The sequence below is a fragment of the Scomber scombrus genome, chromosome 3 (genome assembly GCF_963691925.1).
Source record: "Scomber scombrus chromosome 3, fScoSco1.1, whole genome shotgun sequence".
Lineage (NCBI taxonomy): Eukaryota > Metazoa > Chordata > Actinopteri > Scombriformes > Scombridae > Scomber > Scomber scombrus.
The window spans coordinates 6,472,087-6,494,466 of NC_084972.1; the positions used below are offsets into that span (position 1 = coordinate 6,472,087).

General features: G+C 37.6%; 1 protein-coding gene across 2 annotated transcripts in view; it reads right to left on the reverse strand.

Annotated features, from left to right (window-relative positions):
- cntn4 (contactin 4) overlaps positions 1-22,380 on the reverse strand; it is a 113,277-nt gene that overhangs the window by 47,485 nt on the left and 43,412 nt on the right. The window contains exons 4-9 of one of the 2 annotated variants that reach the window (XM_062444801.1): positions 19,297-19,500; positions 14,675-14,777; positions 13,542-13,726; positions 6,302-6,441; positions 1,174-1,300; positions 159-309 (exon numbers count right to left, since the gene is read on the reverse strand). In XM_062444801.1, the coding sequence (XP_062300785.1) occupies positions 159-309; positions 1,174-1,300; positions 6,302-6,441; positions 13,542-13,726; positions 14,675-14,777; positions 19,297-19,500 (910 nt within the window). Of the gene's footprint in view, positions 1-158; positions 310-1,173; positions 1,304-6,301; positions 6,442-13,541; positions 13,727-14,674; positions 14,778-19,296; positions 19,501-22,380 lie in introns of both variants that reach the window. The other variant, XM_062444810.1, reaches the window with a different exon arrangement.

The following is a 22,380-nucleotide window of genomic DNA, read 5'->3' on the forward strand; positions in this document are numbered from 1 at the left end:
CGCTTAGCATAAGATGTGTCTGTATTAACACACAGGAAACACAGCCTCCAGGGATCTGTACCTGGCTAAAAAATAATGAGAGCACACACATGGGGGAAAAGTCCAGCAGTTCTCACAGTGGGTTAAAGCAGAACAAAATGTCTGGGTGTTTTTGTTACCTGTTACTTTCTCGGAGCGGTTCGCTGCCCTTCCGCCACGAGATCAAACCCCACGGAGACATCTTGGGCTTGCACTCGATGAGCACATCTCCTCCTACCTTCACCAGCGTCTGGCTCCTCAGTTGGTTGTGAGAGAAATCTGGGGCAACAGCTGAGACAAGAGCAGCATATTAAAGGCAGTGTTTGTGTCTCTTTTCATCAAAAAAACCCCCTAAAGTATCTCTAATTATTCATCTCAAATTGAATTTATCATTTTCATTATCACCATTTTGAAAAATGAGTTCATTAATACATTGCTTTATTCCCATGGTTAATTCAAGGACGCTAGATTACATTCTTTGAAATGTGAATAATTTATAACCAGAAAGGTAAATAAATAAAGTAAAGCTCACATTTGATGCCGTGGAGTTCAAAAGATTTATGTAACTTGTTATTATTCTCAGGCTACATGTGAATCAATACTACATTTTCACAGCAGAGACAGAAATGTCATGTTCTTTAGCTTTTCACCACATAGCTTTAAAAATATGTGCCCTTTTCAAAAAGGTGTGCAACTGTCCAGCAGTGTCCCCGACACCTTTTTCTTTTGCATTTCCACTTTGAATCTGACCAGAGCAACACTGCCGGTTTGAGCCTGACTCCAATCAGCTACATGATCAGTATAAGACATGCTGGTGTGAATGAGAGCTGCTGCCAGCCCAGAGTAGAGAGTGACAGTCTTGACAGGACAGTTGGGTGAGGCTGGTGAACAGAGCAGCTCTGGCATACGTCACTGTCAGACGGAAGCATTCATCTAATAATTAATGCTTTTCAATTAGTGGCCAATAAGAGAGAGGCCGGAGGTCATATGGCGCTACTGAACAAAAGGAAGAAGATGAAGCAAACTTGAAAACCAATGTGAACAAATGTATGCCTGCACACACGTCTCCATGCCAACGCACGTACCGTATGCACACATGCGTGAGTGTGCACAAAGCCATACAAAACACATACACGCATCAGGCAAACATCTTACCTATAACTCTGAGCTCTGCATTGGAGTAGACCTCTCCGTGCTTATTCCCGGCCACACACTGGTACATTCCTGTGTCCGACAGGGTCAGGCGACTGATTGACAACACTCCGTTGCCAACCTGTATGCGCTCCTATGGACACATAGAGACACACATGCATTTAATATGCCCTATTCCCACTGCTCATCTACATAAAAACAGCCAGCCAGTGGGCCAGTGAATTATAGTCTGGAAGTGACAGACGTGGCAATAAATCTAGGTTTTCATCACTAATGGAGGGAAAGGCTTGGGTGGATGGAGGCAGGCTAGCAGAAAATGACCCTAATCAATCTGCATGTTTATGAGAGTGAAATAAAACCATGCCCTATTTATATCTCCGACTGCACCACAGGGCCTGTTTCCCCTTCAGCAGGAGGAGGGGGATAAGAGGGGAAAGAATATCTTAACATCTGAGGGTATACTGCATTGTGAAAATTGCTTTTCTGATAAGCATGCTCTATACATACTAAGTGCTGTGTACATGGTCATGCCGAACCTCCTCTTCATCTGTTTGGACTGTCGTTTTTTTCCCCTGCCTGCAGGAGGAATCTTGCTCATCACTGAGCCATCAAATTAAGATCTATTTAAGGACGGCTGGGCATGATGAACTAAAAACTCAGTAGGATCAGCGCATCTGTTGGACATTTAATCCCCAATATATGTTCATCTCTGTGATCTCGGGTTCTCCCTCAACTCCTTTCTCTATACAGTATTAAATCCTTGAAAGGGTTTTTCATACATCTCTGTGCAGCTGTGTCACTTTTTGCCTCTTCGTGCCCTTCAGCTCTTGTGTTTTCCGCGGGCTCACCCATAATGTCATTAGAGCCCATTTCCATAGGGGTGTCTGAGCGGCCTGAACTCCAGTCGTGGGGGATTAAGGTACTGTCACATGAAAAGAAAGACTGTCCTCACTGAAAGATCACAAACTAATCCTGTGTTTGAGCAAGTTGTGACTGAATTTCCATAACGCTCTGCGGCTCGGGATGTGCAGGGGCGAATATCCCTGCTGGCAAGGGAGGCAAATGGTGGCGTATATCAGTCTCTGCATGGAAAGCACACTCCCGTTTACGGGCTGCTATTAATTAAGCATGACGTTCCTCTCAAATCAGCAGTTTTTCATGCAGGGACTTGGGGGGACCATCTGTATGCCTTATGCTGAATGGAAATGATTGGCAATGTCATTTGCCAACAACACTGGGTTGATTCGTTTGATATCAAACTGCAAAAGTGCATAAAGAATGAACAGCGTGAAGGAATGACTTTTATGGATGTAGAGAAGTGAGCTGTTTGGGTTTGATTGCTGGTAGCATGTATGTTCTCCAGAATGATTGATTACTAGAAGCCTTTGTTGAGATGACGCAAAACAGCTGTAAAATGTAAAAGAAAAAATACTCGATTTTTTAAATATATCCTAACAACATGAAACAACTGCTACGAAGGAAAGTACAGGTACAAAACTTTTTTAATCAAATGCAATTGTATGTATATATAAAATAAAATAAAAGGAACACATGGGTAACAAGAAATTGATTTTGAGCTCACAACTTCGATCTCACAAACAATAAAAGGAAAATGTCACTGCGGGGCTTAAAAACAAGAAATAACGCTGTGCTCACCAGAGTAGAACTGTGAAAGAAATCTGCTAATTATACTCACAGATATTTGATTAGTCGACTGTACATGCCTGAGAAACAAAGAGCTACAAGTAGACAAGCTTCACAATAGCAAGAAAACAAGGTCTAAAGTCTGTTTTGTTCTGTTGAGTTTGAATACATCAGGAAAGAGAAAGGAATTCAAACCACTTCTCATCTCCTAATCAGGATATGGAAGGTTTTTACCAAAATGACATCATTCATTCCCGAAAATTAAGGCGTTGGATATTAGAGGTGTAACAAGAACAACCTCATTTCAAGTATGCTACAATAAACCATGCCTATGGTGGTCCCATACTCCTCTAAAGGGACTAAATCCTGTTTCACGGTGGAGTTTCCCTTTAATTGCACAGCCACTTAATCCTGCAGCCATTGTCAATAAAGCAGCAGAGAGTGAGGTCCTCAAGGTGAAAAGCAGCCACACGAAATGGAGCATTCCAATAAACTATTTTGATGCAGGGCAGTGATACATAGCACCATCAAGGAAAAAGGACCATGAGTCTTATAATGTGTAAGAGCATCTGAAACAGCAGTATGGCTGTCCAACAAAGAGTCTAGCACCTGTAAAACCAGTTTGAGATTTATCATTATTACAAAGAAACACTAAAAATAGGTGGGGTTCTTAAATATTTCAAATGGCTGACACTGAATAATTGAATGCACATATACTCAGCTACATACAGTATATATGACCCTCTAGAAATCCTCTGTCCTGTGTAGCCAATGACTATATACTGTAATGTTATTTTCACATATGGATTGCTCTATTTCTGTCCTTCAAAGTTACAAAAACTGTCAGGCAGGAACACGTTTGTTAAGATATTCCAGTGAGCCACACAATCAGAAAGGTCTCAATTGATTCACTGTAATAAATAACAACAAATGGTGCTTCCTCTTCCCACTGCTCCTTACATCGTTGACCTTTCCTTCTTCCACTCATTAAGCCGCTGTGGTTAATGGTGGCATTTCAAACAATGTAACACCTTTGCTGATTAATCCGCTCACCTATGCATTCTGAATATGTCCATTTATTACGTCTATGCTTAGGGGAAATCTGCCTCACGAAAATCAACAGTCATTGTAACCTTTAATCATGCGTTCAGAGCTATGAATCCTGATGGCTGAGTGTGTTGAGGTGTGTTAGTATTTTCATCTATTTGTGAGGGTATTCTTTAAAGCAGTTGCATTTAAAGGAGACGTATTATGCTGTTTAGACCTGTCACAATAACTACTTTTGTTGGACGATATATTGTCTCAGAAATAATCGCGATAAACGATATTATTGTCATTTGAAGATCATTTTATACCACTGATATAAGGATAATATAATAACATAATAATGCATGGGGGGAAGGGTGTGGGATTTGAGAGGTGGTGCTACACTTTTGTAAAAACACAGACTGCCATTATGGGCCGGGACAGAGTTATCTACCTTTAATTCCATATAAACAGCACTGCTCCCTTCTGCAGTCTCCACTCAGGACGTGCACAGTGAGGAATGGAGGACACTACTTGCTTAGCCAATGTGACATGAATAGTCTCTTAGTTGCTAATATTGAGGTAAAAAAAATGATCAATGTCATGTCCATGTATTACACAATAAGTCCATATAGACATGATGATGTTGATAATTACGTTATTGTACAATAAATTGATAATTATTGCGACAGGCCTAATGCCGTTTTCTGGTTTTCTGTTATTTATATATTCTACTGGTATGATAACAGATATACTAAATGTGGTCAAAGTTATAGAACTTGAGGTTAACATATATAAAATAGTCTAGGGCTTCAACCTACTCTGACCTTACTGACAAGCTGAGGTCATCTTTTCTAGCTAGCCCATTAACAGCCATTTGTTCTATAGCTTTGGTCGCTAAGGTTGTTTCTACGGTTTTTCCATGTATTGTTCATGCTGTCCACTCCCATATTTTGGATTGGGCTTTGGCTCAAACATGTATGAATGTCTTTGAAAAGTAGACCTTTTGAGTAAAGAATAGGTTTCATTTCCTCCCAAACGGGGGATGTCGACCGAGGGGCAACTTCAAACATCTGGCCAATCAGAACATAGTGGGCTCATCAGTAGTGGGGGGCCTTAAGGTGACAGAAGGTACAACAGCCTATTTATTTAAACTGAATGGCTGCATTAAGGGTCAATATTAGTTAAATATCCAGTAGAGCCCCAGACTAAAAATATAGACTTGGAAATGTGCATTTAATGTCCCCTTTAAATGTATTAAATTCATGAAATGAGAAATATGGGAGTGAGGTCTCATGAACAAAATGAACAAAAAACATCAGATGATATGTGCTGAGAATGGTCCATTAGACTGCTCACACATTTACTATTTTAAGAAACAACCTAATAACACCAAAAAAATGATATTTTTCCAAACATAAAAACAGATGGGCTGTCTTATTTTCCAGCCAACAAAAACAACAGTGTTACCTTATAGAAGCTTTTTGATAAAAATGTTAGCCATTGGTTAAACAGATTGTTGATTATTTCCCCCTGATATAGAGCCAAATCAGTTTTTTATGAGAAAGAGGCTACGCTGTGCCGAGCGTTGCCTCCAGTAACATAACGACAGACTGGGTTCATTCCAGCAACATGTATAACATTCAAGTACTGATCGATATCCTCTGGTGTGTTTGCCTCCTTTTTTTGCATAATGAAGCAAATTAACATAATGCCTGTTTATTTATCAGGTGCAAGCTGTGCTCGGGTGTCCAATCAATCTTCCCCCCAACAACCTGGCTAAAGGATGCAATATGATAATCCAATACAATGAAGGAATATTGACTTTTCTTCCCTTCTTTTTTTTGTGCAAATGCCAACAACAGAGTTCTGCTGCAGTTAAAAGTAGATGTACAAGGAAGCCGGCTGGAGCCACAACAGGCTCATCTTTCATCATAGTACATTTAATGGGAATTCAGAGGGGGCAGAGAGTTAAAAAGGATATACAGTGTTTGTATAGAGAATCTCACTTTGTCGTCTTTGGTGGCACAGGATTATTAACTGCATGTTAAATCTCTCTTTGCCAAAGAAAGATTTAACAGAAGATTAGGGTAGCACTTATATCACTGTGCTTTCCAGACTAGCATTAAAAACTTGGCCTGTTTACAGTTGAGTATTTTATCAAAGGAAAAGCACGGTGGACACACTCTAATTCCTTTGAAATAAATGCTGTTTTGCCAAAGTGAATCACATAATGTATTACTGCACAGGAGGAGCTGTGTTGTAATGAACAGTCAAGTAAAGCCCAAACAAGCAGCACAATAAAGCTTTCAAAATTCAGTACATGGTTGTTCACATTCTTCATTCAGCAGCACCGAGTGTGGGAGAAACATCTGTGCCAAAGCTGCTGTCATAAGTCTAACCTTGGAAGCAGAACGTTATCTTTAATTCTAAAGAGATGCTCGCGTTTGGCAGATCTCACCTCTGCAGACTCCAGGCTCTCTCCGTTTTTCATCCACCTGTAGGAAGGCTTCGGCTTTCCTGTGGCTTTGCATTCCCACGCCACCGAGTCATCAATGAGCTTTTGGACATCTTCGGGTTTCTCGATAAGATGAGGAGGCGCTGGAAAAAGTTGAAAAACATGAAAATAGTCAAATTGTGTAGCGACTGTGTAATTAAATTAGAAACATCATCATCTCTGCTGGGATCGAGATAAAAGAAGACAGGGGTTAGTATTAATACTGATATGGTAATGTGAGTCACACTGAACCGTTACCATGTGCTCACAACACACTCAAAAATGTGTTTTTGCCTATTGTTGCTGCACTTGGATGTTTGATATTCAGTTTGAGGTGTGTTCCTTTGATCACAACCAATAACAAGTATGTTGCAAAAAATTGAGCTTGAACAGTAAAACCATTAAAATATTGGCATGCTAACAGATCTTTCAGTGAGAGAGAAGGTAGCAATGTAATTTTAAGGATTTTAATCATAATTTACCTTTTACATTAAGTTTAAAGAGTACGTATTAGTTTCATTTCTAGATCTATATTTTTATTCTGGAATTTCACTCGAGTAGCTTTGCATGATACAGTTATCTTATCAAATACTGGCTCTTTAGGCAGCGCCTCAGTTCAGACTCTCTTTAAGGGCCAATGAGCCCACTATGTTTTGATCGGCCAGCTTTCTTGAAGCCTGTCAAGGGGCAGCTGTATCAGAGTCATGTTAAGTTACCGCTGATACAAACCCAACATTTCCTACTTTACTGCCTCAAATGAAATGCTTTTAAATTACAAATTATTGTGAAGAACTTACAGGAAATGAAACATGTTCCTCAACAAATTAGCAGAGTTTGATTAGAAGTGCTAAGATTGGTCAAAACAACAACATATGGAGATATTTGGAGCTATATGTTCCGCAGACCAGTTAGAAATAATGCAGGGAGGAATAGTACAAGCAGACACAGCCACAGTGATGATGATGATGATGATGATGATGATGATGATGATGTCTAATGAAGAGCTGCAGGCAACCAGCACACCTCCAACAGATAAACTACTTATTTTACTTCGCCCTGCTTTGTAATGGAGTCATGGCTCAGCTTGACAACTCCCATAAAAAAGGAAAAATGCCATAATGTTAGCAGAGTGGGTGATCTTATATAGCAATCTGTCACGAGATGACATCAGCTTGGGATAAAGTAGAAAAAAACATTGTAAACTTAGCATCCAGTGAAGTCTGAAGCTTTTTGCTCACAGGTATTACCTCTACATATACTTACTTCATTATTTGACAATTTGCCTACATTTTCATGAACCTCTGACATTGTAACATTATGTACATATATATATATATATATATATATATATATATATATATATATATATATATATATATATATATATATATATATATATATATATATATATATATATATATATATATATATATATATATAAGACTGAAACAGGTCCTCTTTAAGCCTTATGAGCAGTGCTAATGCATTTTCTGCCTTTGATATTACCTGTCAGGCTACCTACAAGCGGTAGTATCTTACCTGTGGATGTTCTTTAGTCTATATGCAGCCTAAAAGGAAGACTGCAGACTCTACTCAGGGCTGAAATTACTTCAGGTATCAGGTACAAGAATAAAATAAGATTTTTGTTACATTTACAGTCTCTATTGTCCTAAAGTCTCTATTGTCCTGAAGTTCTTTTTAGGGTTTCCTTCAGTTTCCTATGGTGCTTATACTGGAACAAAAGTGAAAAACTGGATCCATATTCATTAAGGTGGCTACTGGTGCCATAAAACCCCTCCATTCAATACAATACTGAGTAAATGATAGTATAATTACACAGGGGGAGAATTGATTCTTGGCTGTGTCATGCAAGTAACTCAAGGCTCGGTAATGATAAAGCAAAAAAAAAAGAAAAGAAAAAAAAAAGTGGCACATCAAACTAAATGTGTAAAGCTCTCTCTGTGTAATGCTCTGTACATTCTGGATGATGTGTAGGTCAAGCTACTATCATCCTATATCACACAAGGCCAGTGTCAGGACAAGAGTAATGGCTGACCATAGCTTTTCCCATTCCACAGACCTTACCTAATGCCACTCTCAAGGACTGACCCTTGAAGAGGCTTTTCAGTAACAATACAAATCCTGCTCTAATTGGCTGCTATAATGTGGTATTTTTCCTTTGAGAGAAACAGGATAAACACAGTGGGATATCCAATAATGGCAAATGCATCCCTGCACGATATCTGTGCATTACAACTTCAGTTGATGTGCGAGTGAAAGTGTGTATGTACTGTACGTGGGTGTTAAAAGAAGCACAGAGAAAAGACGGATAAAAAGAGGTGCATGTAGAGACCGGAGGGGGGTATTTGTGTAGTCTTGTGTATTAATGTTAGAGTCCTGCAAAGACTCCACATCAAAGTCCGTCCGGTATCAAATAATGTTTATATTTCTAGACCACGCATCGTACTATAGGCCTCAAAGATCTCTTTCGCAGCTGAGACTGATGCAAAAGGTTGGCTGAGGTCATTAACTGTTACCTTGTATGTAGGCTGCCCTCTTGCCATGTGGAAATGGTAAAAAAGCTACAATTTCCTTTGCCTGAAAGCTACTGAAATATGAACCTGCAGCTACAGAGGAGACAGATTTATTCTCACCTAAGTGATATAACATCTATGCTTACCTTCCCCTTATTCTCTCTGTAGATATATTTTTAAATCAATCTCAGATTTATCTCCATTCCTTATACCTTGCAGAAGCCTGTGCAGCATGTGCCTGTATGGGTTTTGAAAAGAACTAACCAGGAGAGATGGTAGAAACTTACTTTATAAGAACACCATCACCAGTCATTTAGCATCTCACGCTACTGCAATCCTCCATCAGAGCACCGGGCTGAGCCACCCCACCCACTGCACCTTTCAGGCCCGCATTGTTGTTTGGGTTTTTTTTTTCTTTTTCTTCTCACTGTCAGGGTCCCTCATTCTATCCCTCAACCGCTGCAAACCTATCGATTCTCAGTCAACGCTTACCAAATGAAAGCAGGCAGCCCATCTCTGCCAAGCGCGCATACCATCGAGCCAAACGTCAAGCGGCCAAAGCAGAGGAAAGATGGGAATTTACCTTATCGGTGAAATCACTGTGAGATAATGCAAGGGGGTAAGTCTGTGGGTCTATGGATACAACTAACCTGTCACAGCTTTGCTTTTGCTGAGTAATATCGGCATCAACAGGCGGGCAAAGGCCCATTTCTTTTCCAAGTTTTACTTTCAGAGATTTCAGAGATGGAAATTTGACAAAACTACTTGTCTCTGGTGTGAATTTGTGATTAAAAGCTGGTTTCAATACAGAATTATGACTAATAGGGTGAAGGGTGAAAGATTGTGGCTAAATGCATCCAAACTGAAAAGAACATATTTTGAATTAATATATAATGAATATAATTTCACCTCAAGCTCAAAACCCCAAATGTGATCCCAAAGCCTCAATGTGGTTAATGAATGAACTCCTGTTTCACTTAATGTAGTTTCTATTTTATGAATACATTGCTTTAAAATACGAGAAGACAAGTAAATTGTTCTAAATTGGAAATACAATACTTTATATCCATTAGGTCAACTTGCATTAGAGAGGTTTAAGCAGTGTTGGGGAGTAACTAGTTACATGTAACGGTGTCATGTAATTTAATTACAACATAAATGTAACTGTAATCTGTTACAGTTACTGAGAAAAAATGTGTCATTATATTACAGTTACCTTTATGATTTTGCTCATTTTTGAATATTTAACATGTAACTGAATACATATATTGCTGTTTTTAATTATTTGAAAACAATATAATTGTTTTAATATTTAGTAAATAAATCATGACGTGGGCTTATTTGGAGCACACATGGGCTTAAATGGTGTCAAAATACCCAAGTCCATCCTAGACTTTTGATTTTTTTTGGTCAAATATCTTTATTTTATATCCCAAAATCTACATGAACTAATGAATACATTTTCAAATGAGAGATAAATGTTGCTTTATAAAAAATGATCTCCCTTATAAATCATGTCAGTATCCATGAAAAACACCTGAACTTGATTGATTTTGGTGCTTAATGGGAACACTTACCCTAACAGCTGAAAACATTCATTAGAAAATTAGAAAAGTACTCAAAAAATATAAAATGTAATAAGTTACATTACTGTGATTAGGTACAGTAATTGAAACATTTACATTACTTGTTACATTTTAAATAATGTAACTAGTAATCTGTAATCTATTACATTTCCAAAGTAACCTTTTCAACCCTGGGTTTAAGATAGAAAAAGTCAATGTTTGTACATCTAACATTGACATTAAAAGGTTGAGAATGTTTTCAACAATGACCGTAAAGCCACCATAAAGTAACACCTTCATTTCATCCTGTCTTAACACAAAAGCCTTTGCTCTTCCTACTGTAGCTTGCTTGGATGTACACGAAATACCCTTATCGATCCCTCCATTGGCTTACACTGCTGACGAATGTCTCAAAGGCTTAATTCAAAGGTAGTTCAAAATAAGATTACTGATTTTTATCACCTGGCTGCAGACAGCTTGAGAGAGACAGAGAGATAGAGGGTGTGACTATGAGTGAGAGAATGACAAAACACATCAAAAAATGAGAGAGGACCAGCGGCTCTAAAGGACAAATCAAGGCTTGGTGCATCACAGCGTGTTCCAGGGCTGTTATAGTGAATGACGCTGAGAGCTTCTGGGGCTGTTGTAAATAATGGCAAATTGTTTAATGCCCCAAATGAGTTATTTCTGACAGCTGACACAGCATTACTTGAAAGGGGGAAAATCAGAAGGAAGGAAAACAAAGAGGGGTCAAGGTTGGGGGAAAATCCATAAATGAATCAAAGAGCAAGCTAACTGCTTACAGGACTGGACCAAGTATTGGTCAGATATAAATGTAATGGTATTGTTTCATCCATAAATTCATGACTTCTTGTAATTAATGCTGCTGGAGTTGTCAGGCTGCAGTTCTAGCATTGAGATGTTTTAATTAGTAAGGTCATGGAGGTTAACTTGCCAACTTTGATTATTTATATGGATTGATGAATAAGATTTATAATATCAATAATATACTTTCCTACTTATTGCTTTTCTCTTTGGGTTTCAGTCTAGTGTTAATAAGCCATCAAATGCCATCAATTAAAGAATGTCAGACACTGATTACACACGGAATATATTATATACCATATACTAATCTTAATGCATGCTTAACCCTTTTATACTAACAGGAAATGATGTGTCACTTGGTCATCACTGTCAGACATAAACAGAACTGTGACTTTCAAATGTGAAAGCCAATTATACTTATCAGAGAAACAGCTAAATGTTTTCCCCAAATACTTATATGTTTTTTTGGCAAAATATCACAAGTTATTTCTTCTTATCTGATGTGTTTTCAGCTGTTTTACAATCATCCACAATTAATTTGAATTTTTCCAGCTGTGAGCAGCTCCTCTATTATCTGTGTGTGCTGCATTGTGGCAGAAAAGAGTACGTCATGTGTGCTGATTGTTTTGTGAATGCTGACAAAATGAAGTAACTCATGTAGTCTGGAAGTGAGACAGTGTTGGTCTCACTTAAAAATGTAATTGTTGCAATGAATACTCTTCATATTATTATCATTATGGGTTCTTTTTTTAATATAACTTTTGAATGAAATTATACATGAACCATAGTCAGTTATTATTTTCCAGGTTTCTTGTGTAAAACAAAGACATAATAATCATAATAAAAAATATAGATGGTTGGATATGATAGTTTTGCACATTGAAACTGTAAGGAAACAGAAATCCCTGAGGTCTGACAGCATCTGTCAAATTGCATGTTTTTATGTTTTTTTATTTCCAATTTTACTGTTAAATGTTTGTTTTATGTAAAGCACATTGAGTTGCCATTGTGTATGAAATGTGCTATATAAATAAAGCTGCCTTGCCTTGCCTTACAAATATGAAAACTCTTTAGCTATATTAATTTATACATTAGCCAAAATGATCGATTTTGGGATTGATAATAATTATTTAAGCACTAAAATAATAACCTCCTACAGCAGGGGGGTCAAACATAGGGCCACAAAAGGTGCAAAAAGGTTTTTTCACCCTCATCAGAATACAACTCTCTGAAAAAACAATACATAGGCTACATACTGTAGTCATATTTAAAACATTCATATATTAAACATTGTGTAAAATGTTGTCAATCAACAGCTTCTGTGCAAAATAATCTGTAAAAGACTGACACATAATAGTGTGAAATTGTACTCATTTTTCTTAAGACATCTCAGGCTGTTCATCTGTTTTGTAAATATATAGTTTATCATTGTAGAGTTAGTAAATACAAGTAAGTAAAAGTAAAGTTAGGTTATTATGCAATGGTTTTACTGGTCTGGCCCATTTGAGATCAAACTGGGTTGTATGTGGCCTTTGAACTAAAATTAGTTAGTCACCCCTGTCCTACAGTATAGCACTGCTTATTGAAATTCAGATCTAGAGTATTCACTATACAAAACAATATAAAAGCCATGTTGAATGCAGATACCATTGAGTTTAGCACTGTTGAATTTAAGAATAGTGTTTTCCGAACATTGAATATTACATTTTTTAAAAATCAGTGTGTTGTATCAGTCATTTTGTTAGAAGAGATGTCATGAATGGACTACACACTCCAGTCAGTGGTTCTAATGACTGCTAGTATCTGAATAGGTGTGAGTCTCACCCCGGGACTATCAGCAACAATGAGTGGATCTTCTAACGCCCTTCCTGTTGCTCCAGATGCTTCGGTGCAGATTATGTCCCCAACATACAGTATGTGCCACTGCTCTATGTATAGTACATTTAACGGCTTTGATCTCCAGTCAAGTTGGATGTCAATCACGGTGCCATCTGGTGGAACCCAATACAAGGCTCACCAACAAGGTCGTATCCAAGGGCTCAGCCTCATCCGCATCACTCCTTTAATCTGGATCAAAATATTAGAGGCATCATGGCTGACAGCCTTTAATCATTTTGATGTGCTGTTAAAACGAGCTTCCCTCCTCACGTATGGCACACGAGCTGCCGCTGACTGCTTTATAAGACTAGTTGTGTCTGCTTTTGCTGCCTCTCAGTCTGAGCTGGTCTGACAGATGTGGCGCACGCTGGTCAAATATTCATGCGCGACAGGATCACCTACCGTAGAAAGAGAGCTTTCCTTTCACCGTGTTCATTCCCCTGGAGTTCTCCGCCACACACTCGTACGTGCCGGCGTCCTCCTGCTGGAAATATGGGATTTCCAGGACGCCGCTGGCTTTCCTCATGTCCACTTTCCTGGGGAAGGGAACGCTGTCTGCTCTTCTCCAGTTTATAGAGGGCACAGGGCTGGTGAGAGGAGACATACAGAAGTTTACAATTTTTGTCAATGACTTGTCATGAATGGACAATTCCCCCAAATGTGCAGATTGTTATCTTTTAAAGGGCTTTAAAGGCTTGACATAAAATAGAAAAAGTGCTGTCATTGATGCATTTAGTGCAGTAAATGTGGATATTTTTACTATTTTATTCATTATAGTTTGACTCACTTTGAATTCAAACAAAACTGCAACAAGAAAACTTTCAGTGTATTTCCCAGACTTGAGTCCGAGACCAATAAAGGCAAATTATAGTTCAATTTGTGCTGCAAAATACTGATGCCATTCACTAATGATGAAGACAGTCATTTCAGAAATATGCCGAACCCAATTAGTAGCAAACAAACGTCCCTTAAAAGAGCTTTAAAATGCCTTAATTACATCATTATCCATACACATACAACCCAACATTAACTCAAGGTCCTTCAATTATTTGAATTTAATGCCTCAGAATTGCCTTAATTTGCAAGATGTGGGGGGACATGGTGCTTAAATTAACCTTCAATTATCCTTAAATCCTTAAAATGCAATGGAGATAGGAGCAAAACATTCAGGGCATTTCTTTGGAAAGGATCAAAGTTTCTTTTGGTCACACCATTATAACTTTCATATGAAAGGTTTAAGGGGCTTATATGGGTTTTTATTCCCTGGTGGATGTCTGTAAAACCACAAGAATTACCTCAGACTCTAAAGAGTTAAGTGCAATTTAGGCATATTATTACCAAGTCCTGGACTCAGTGGTACAAAAACCTGCTATTTTAACTGTAGATCCTTACACCACAACATGCATGCACCTTCTAATTTCTCTGATGAAAACACATGAGGATTGCAGCAAAGTGGTGAAACACATGAAAAACATATCACAGAGCTTTTTTCTAGAAATATACATATATATTTTTTTTTTCCCCTTTGTGCTTACTTTCCCAGAGCGAAACATTCCAGTTTTATAGTGGATCCTTTGGCAACATGAACGACCTCTGGGAACTGAACTTCAATCTTTGGCTCGTATTCACCCATCACACCTGGAAGAGAGAAGAATACAAATGAGTGTTTGTGTTAGTGAAGTGTTTATATTTTGTAAATAAATCATGAGGTGGGCTTATTTGGAGCACACATGGGTTTAAATGGTGTCACAGTACCAATTAAGCCCATGCCAGAATTTTGACTTTTTCAGAAAATTTATTTTATATTCCAAAATCTACATGAATGAATACATCTTGCTTTATAAGAAATGATCTCCCTTATAAATAATTTCAGTATCCATGAAAAACACCTGAACTTAGATGTTGGTGCTTAATGGGAACACTTACCCTAACAGCTGAAAACATTCATTAGAAAATTAGAAAAGTAATCAAATACATTACTGTGATTACGTCATTGACATTACTTATTACATGTTAAATAAGGTAACTAGTAATCTTAAACCTATTACATTTCTAAAGTAACTTTCCTAACCCTGGTGAAAATAAGATTATTTTTTGATTTGTAACTCAAAACTGTAACTAAAAAAAGGAAACAAAAGCTCAATTAACAAAAAAAAAAAACACATGTTGTGGTTTCTGCTGTTGCTCCTCAACTACTAAAAACCCCTTTCAAGTACAGCCCCCTTTTACTATAAGCTGAAATGCCTTTTTTTTTTTTTTTTAAACTTCCAACGCTTCTGCGATCTAAGCAGAAGAAACACACACTCCCATCCCCATTGAAAATAATGAGAAAAAGAAACCAAAAAAAACACACAGACCGCTCTCCAGTGGACACGCAAACACACTGATGTCGTATCGAGAGAGAGAGAGAGAGAGAGAGAGAAAAAACACAACTTTGAGAATCCATAGACGGTTTGAGCTTTTACATCCAGATGAGTTTCATCTTGTTGTAGTGCTAACAGCTATGAACCAGAAAATGGGCCTATAAAATCCCCATGGGTGCTGCCACTGTGTCTACAAAGCGTCCCATTCACTGTCGGTGAAGCAGCTCTGGTGGATTATAATATTGCTGCTGTGCATGCTAAAAATCTCTGGATAAAGGAGAAGACAAGAATGTGGGCTCTTTGGCGTTGTAGCTCCGGGAGGAGACTCACTCATAAATCAAGAGTGAAGTGTGTAGCGTGTTTTATCATTTTTTAGTCTTCCCCTTAAATGAAACTATGGTGAATTATATAAATTCATTTGTAAATAATTGTGGGGGGGGGGGTTTGCGCTTTAATTTTGTCCCTTTTGCAAGCTCTTTCTTTGCAAGCCTGGCTGCACAATCACTGTATTTTAAGCCACTCTCATCTACCGGTGTAACAATAGGTTTTCCCCCCATTGCTGTAATTCAAGGCTGTGTTGCACAAATAGCTCTAGAGATGGAGGAAACAGGCCAATTTCATCTCGTTGATTTGCCGAGGCATGTGTTATCAGGATGGCTCCCTGAGTGACTGTGAAAGCTAATTCAGATCCTTATCACAACTGTCTCACACTGGAATGTAACCACCGCACTATCACCCATGTTCAAGCAGACAGGTGGAAGTGGATGGGTAATTGTCTCATACCATAACCTTTTGTAAAGGGGGTTGGAGGAGGGGGGAGGACACCTGTTTAATACACCCCTCTTCTTCCTGCATTGAGCTCCCTGTGACTGTGAGGTAAGGCTGATGTTGTGTTCGCCTTGGTGAAATGAAGGTATAATGAAACAGGAAGGGAGGGAAGGGGGGGAATTGCTAGAAAGAAAGAAACGTTTCCTCAAATCACACCCAGCTATTCGCAATTCTGTCTCTCGCTCCGTGATTGGTGATGAAAGACATTTTGAGGATGTTTATTACCACGGAAAACTTCCATGAATGCTCAATTTAATTGTCTAAATATGTGACATCTCATCAGTGTGTTGACAGCCGAATCGCTTGCATTAAAAATACATTGTTTCAATAAATTACATTTGGTATTGTTTGAGCATTTCGTCACGTAGATACACTGTTTGTTTGATGTCACATACTCAGGCTGTGATTTAAAAGGATGTCAGCTAATATCTTCTCAAACCTGCTTCGTCTCTTCGGTTTTATTTGGTTACAAATATAACCTCTGCCCCCCCCCCCCCCCCCCCCCCCCCCCTGAAGTTGCAAGCTGAGCCCTATATTACTACAGCCAGAGCTACATTCAGAAGTGAACTGGGGGGAAATGCTGTGATTATGAATGCAGTGTTTTGTGATATCCTGTGTTATTTCCTGAGCCAACATTCGATTCAATAGCGCCTGCCAAGATCCTGTGATACTTATACTGCTGCCACCACTGATACTTATAACACTTTAGTTTTATTTCCCCTATTTAACACTTAGTAGCAGTGTATAAATGATTCAACACATACTGTAGTGGACTTGTCAAGATAATATGAATGCAATTTAATCTTAATGTCCTAACCCTAACCCTAACCCTAACTATCTTCCTGATATTTCCTCATAGTCTGCATCCATAACCCATATGTAAAGAGTTGATCATTTATTGTAACATACAGTAGAACACATATGTCGGCAATATTATGTAATACATCTTTACATTATTTACAGTTTTAATTTGACATGGAATAATTCATAAATGTATATAATTAGTTAATCAGTATATACCACACTGTAAGATTAGTTTGTTTGTAATATATATCATTATATGCAATAACTGCTGTGCTATACTGCATTATTAAGCATTCATTAACTGTTTATAGGCCAGTAATGCATGTTTCATATAAGGAGTTATAATTGTGAATAAATACATTGATAAACACACATAAAACAAATGTTACTACTGTATAATGAGATATAATAAGTGAACCATATTAATGAACTATTAAAGTGCCTCATCAGATATGTTTAAGACATTTTAAATACTCTATTTTAGTTTATATTTTGTGCTTGGTATGTTTTTTAATTACTAGCTTATTGAAAATCATAACATCTATAGTACTTCTATCTATAAATAACAAAATATTTTTATTTTCTCAAGTTTAACCAGTGGACTCGCTCCTACTACTTGACTGTAAAGTCAATTCTGAGTACTTGTGCACTGGAGGCTTCAAGTTTTCACATCACACTTGTGTACGCTGTATGCTGGACAATGATTGACTCTAACTAGTTGTGCTGTCACAAATCGTGTTCATAGCTGCACGCCTTAAAGTGAGATTTATGGTGAGCACAGAGAAACTTGTCCTCTTCAGCAGACGACAGTGCAAACAAACACACATTGTGCAAAGTGAAACATCCAACAGGAGAAGAAAAACAGAGTTTTGAGCGGAGTGGGACTTTAAAATGTAAGCATTTATTTACTGGGTATGAATGCTAATAAGAAGGTATTAAAATAAAGAATGACCATTATTAATAATAATTCATAATTTCTAATAACGAGGTCAAACAAAGCTGTTATAGGAGATAACGGGGGTGGGTGGGGAGGTTATTGCCTCAAATCAGTTCTAACTAATTAGACAAAACCCCACAAAAACATAAAGGACATTTCCAGTGAAAATTACATTTGGCATCATATTTCTTCTGCTGCATTAGATATGGTAAGGAACACGCTCCTGGGACGGAAGCCTACAATTAGATTACTTGCTGACAATGACCTTTCCTCTGGAGTGCCTTGATAAGGCCAGCCTAAAGCATCAGATCCACATGTTAAAGGACATGCTGAAATTAGCAAAGAAAGAGATAATTAACCTTTGAATTTCATTTGTATTCCTTAAAACCTCTTGTCCTACTTTCAGGTACAAACAAAACAAGTTTGACTTCTTGTTTCTCGTGACCAGGGACCAGTTCACTTTTTTTCTTATTTTTTTTTTTTTAGCAGGGCTGTATTTAATAATCCAAGTGATTCCTGCCTGTGTTATAAATGAGGAGCTGCATTTTCAGTACTGTTGGAAGTATGAATCAAATGGAATTACAGACAAGCCATGATGAGATGTGACTATATAATACATTTAGTACACATATTCATGGTGCCCAGAGGATGAATATTAATGACTTTGATAATCATGCTGATGTTTAACAGGTGTTAAACATCAGCATGTTAGCATTGCCAATGGGACCATAGCCTTTTAATACACATCATAATTAACTTGCTTACACTATAGTCGCCTACAAAAAAAAAAGCAAATATCAAACTATATTTATATGTGTACATATGTGTGAAATTTTGCTAATAAAGTACTACTGCAAAGTACTACTGCAACAAGGCTGTGTATGAGGAATAATAGATAATAATAGAATGATGAGGCTACAGGTTATTTGAAAATTATGCACTCCGTCTTACCAATTAGAACTAAGCATTCTTAGAGGCTATTATGTGAAAGTAATACATACAATGCAGTAGGGGTGCATCACAAATCTCACCTCACACGTGAGAGTTAAATATAATTTGGGAGAGGGAAATTAACAACTCTGCTGTGACAGGATACTCAAATTAGCGGATTCTATAACAAAACAGCAGGATGTGCAGCCCAATCAGCTGACTTATGCTCTAATTAGATTACTGACGCTGGTGTTTACATGAAAGTGTAGGTTAATGCAGAAAGTGTTGTTCTCACCATCACTGCGGAGCACTAGTGGAGTGGGTGGACCCTGGACTCGGGTCTTTGTGACGGTGTTGGTCACCACGCAGGTGTAGTTGCCCACATCTGACGGCTCCACTTTGGCAATGTACAGATTCCCAGTCTCCTGCGAGATGAAGCGGCGAGTGTCCTGCTTCACAAATGTCGGGTACTCGTTAAAGATCCAGGAAAATATCAGATCTGTGGATAAAGGAATAAAGAGAATTCTCATTTTTGATGAAATCCAATATATACATATATATATAATTATAATTTTTTTTTTTTTAAGAGGGGGTCATAAAACAGGGAGGAGAGCTCTGAGGTATCATCATATGGTCATATGGTGAGTGATAATTCAGACCTCCTGAGGGTAGTGAAAATGGTGACAAAATAATATCATGCTGAGGTGAAAATTGATGATGGCATCTGTGAGAGGTTACAAACAAATGTAATTATCTGGTCTCACTTCAAATGGCGATTTTTCATGTGGATAATAAGGATGAGGTTGAAACTGGGGTATAAGTAAGTACTGTTCCCCGGATAGCCAGCTAGAATTAACGACACAGTCTGTAACAAAAACTATAATAAGAAGCATTGCTAATACTTTACATAAAAGGGACACAACATTTTTAGTAATTAATAAAGAAACGATGAACACAAGCAGGACCTAGCAGCTAATTAATGAACAACAAGTAGTTTCTAAATAGACTCTTTTTTGTTTCTCCAACAAATAGCTGGCGGCCTAAACAAATAAAAGAACTGGGGGCATTGCCCTAACAATTTAAAAGTAGCTTAGCTCAGCACAAAGCTAATGCTACACAGACAGAGGCTTTTAGTCAACCTATGACTGATACTGAGAAAGCAGTAGCACAGAGAGAAAAGGTCTGTACTTCTCAGTTTCACTAATGTCCGGGGGAGACGGCGACACTACTGACTGTAAAAGGCGTCCAGGTGTATCCAATACTGCTAATGACGGCTCTGTTTCATTTAGGTGTCCTACAAAGTCATCCACTTTGAGCCAGCATGCGTGATACAGCGACCTGGACCTGGCTCAGCTAAATGAAATGCAGCCATGATGAATGTGTTCGGCAACTCAAAGTGTCCACAGTAAGAAAGGCTTATTTTTCTCCTCTTCTGCTGTTTTTCAAGGTAAGTTTGTTAAAACCTTAAAAAAAACGTAACTGTAAAGTTTTGTGCAAACGTTAAATATATGAATTTTGTACATTGGTACTTTTGGGGATATATAACCATGATTATATCAGGAAATATGTGTGTATATTTTCACTATAGTCTATGTTTTGTGTTTGTGATCTATTCGAAAGACTAATGTAAAAAGGGTTGGTGTTAGAAGAAAATGCTTCACATTTTTCGCTCAGAAACTGCTTTATTTATTTATTCATTTATTTTATTTTTGGTTTGGAATTGTTTCTAAGGGAGATAAAGAATTATACATGTGTATTTGAGTTTAATGACCGAAATAAACTAAAAATCAATGTTCTGTCTTAGCACTGTGTGGCATAGTAACAGTAAGTTAATAAGTGCCACAAGTAACAACTCAGTATGATGTAGAAGAAAATGAATAACTAATGACGACTAAGTAAGAATTCGTTATTGCTTAGGTGTCATCAGCAGCTGATTCAGAGCTAATCATGAATGACTTGTTATATAATTGGTTAGTAGGCTTACGGATCTATCAACTTGTCAACCGACACAGGCTCATTAAAATGATATCCAGTAGCTCTCTTCTAACTTATTGCCTGCTATCAAATCCTTAGTTTGGAGTCACTTAGAGAGACATTCAGTAGTTAGCACAATTTTACCATGGTGTAAATTGCAAAATATTTAATACTCATTACATGTGTATACTGATCTGATTCACTTGAGCATATAATGATTTATATGAAGAGGATGGGCCACATTTAAGCCCAGAATCATTACCCTGTTTGATCCACACACAGTTGCTTATTTGACACTAAATTCTACTTTTCATAATCTAAAATCATTTTCTTGCTTCAAACTTGTACCATTTGACAGGAGCTGTGAAGACATGCAGTTACATTAACAGGTACAATGCAAAATGTTTGTATTCATGAGAGCGCCAGCATTTCTGGGAAGACATCTCAGCCATATAAGAGAAACTAGCCATCTGCATTACTTATCACTAACAGGTGGCAAGTACCTGTCAGACTGGTCAAATTACATCATAAACATTGCTGGAGTTTAAATGTCAGCCTTTCCCCAAAGTCACTTTGTTGTGTTGGAGTATTTCAAAAAGAGTGGTCATGAGATCCATGTGAAAATGCACACTTGCCAACTACCTGAGCTCTTTGTGATGCTTGTATTCTTTGTTCGACTTCAGTAAGAAGAAAGATGGAGGCAGCAGATTTAGTTCTTGCAGTTATCTGGGTCATTGGGCTGACTTGAGCATGAGATCCTGAGACATACATTAAATTCTGGCTGTGGTATATTTTAGTAAAGAGAAGTAATTACAAAAAAGACAATGGCCTACACGATTATTGAGCGTTTAATAAAGTCATAATAATTATGTAGTTGTAATAATAATTAATGACTGTTACAGTAAATTCAATTAAGTAATTATTGGACTCCATTAACCTGGTCAATAAAGTGAACCAGTGTTTAAACTGAAACAAATGTTCAGCAAAAAAATGAACGAGGGTCTTTGAGAGCGCAATTTAATTAATACAACATTCAAAATCAAAACAAAACCCTTAAATCACCACCTCATTTTTTAAAATAATCACCAGTAAAACATATATAATACTATAATTCAACCACAGATATCACTGCCATGAATTAGATAATTAGAGAAATCAGACACACAGAAAGCAGCAGTATGAAATCTATAATCCACCTAGCAGAAAACAAATTCTAACCACATTTTACAAAATAGAACATACTGTATGCTCTATATAGGAAAACTGAGAGAAATATTCTTAGTTTGTCACCTTCCATGCCCAACACATGATAACTACTTTTGTTGGACGATATATTGTCTCAGAAAGAATCGTGATAAAAAATATTATTGTCATTTGAAGATTATTTTATACCACTGATATAATG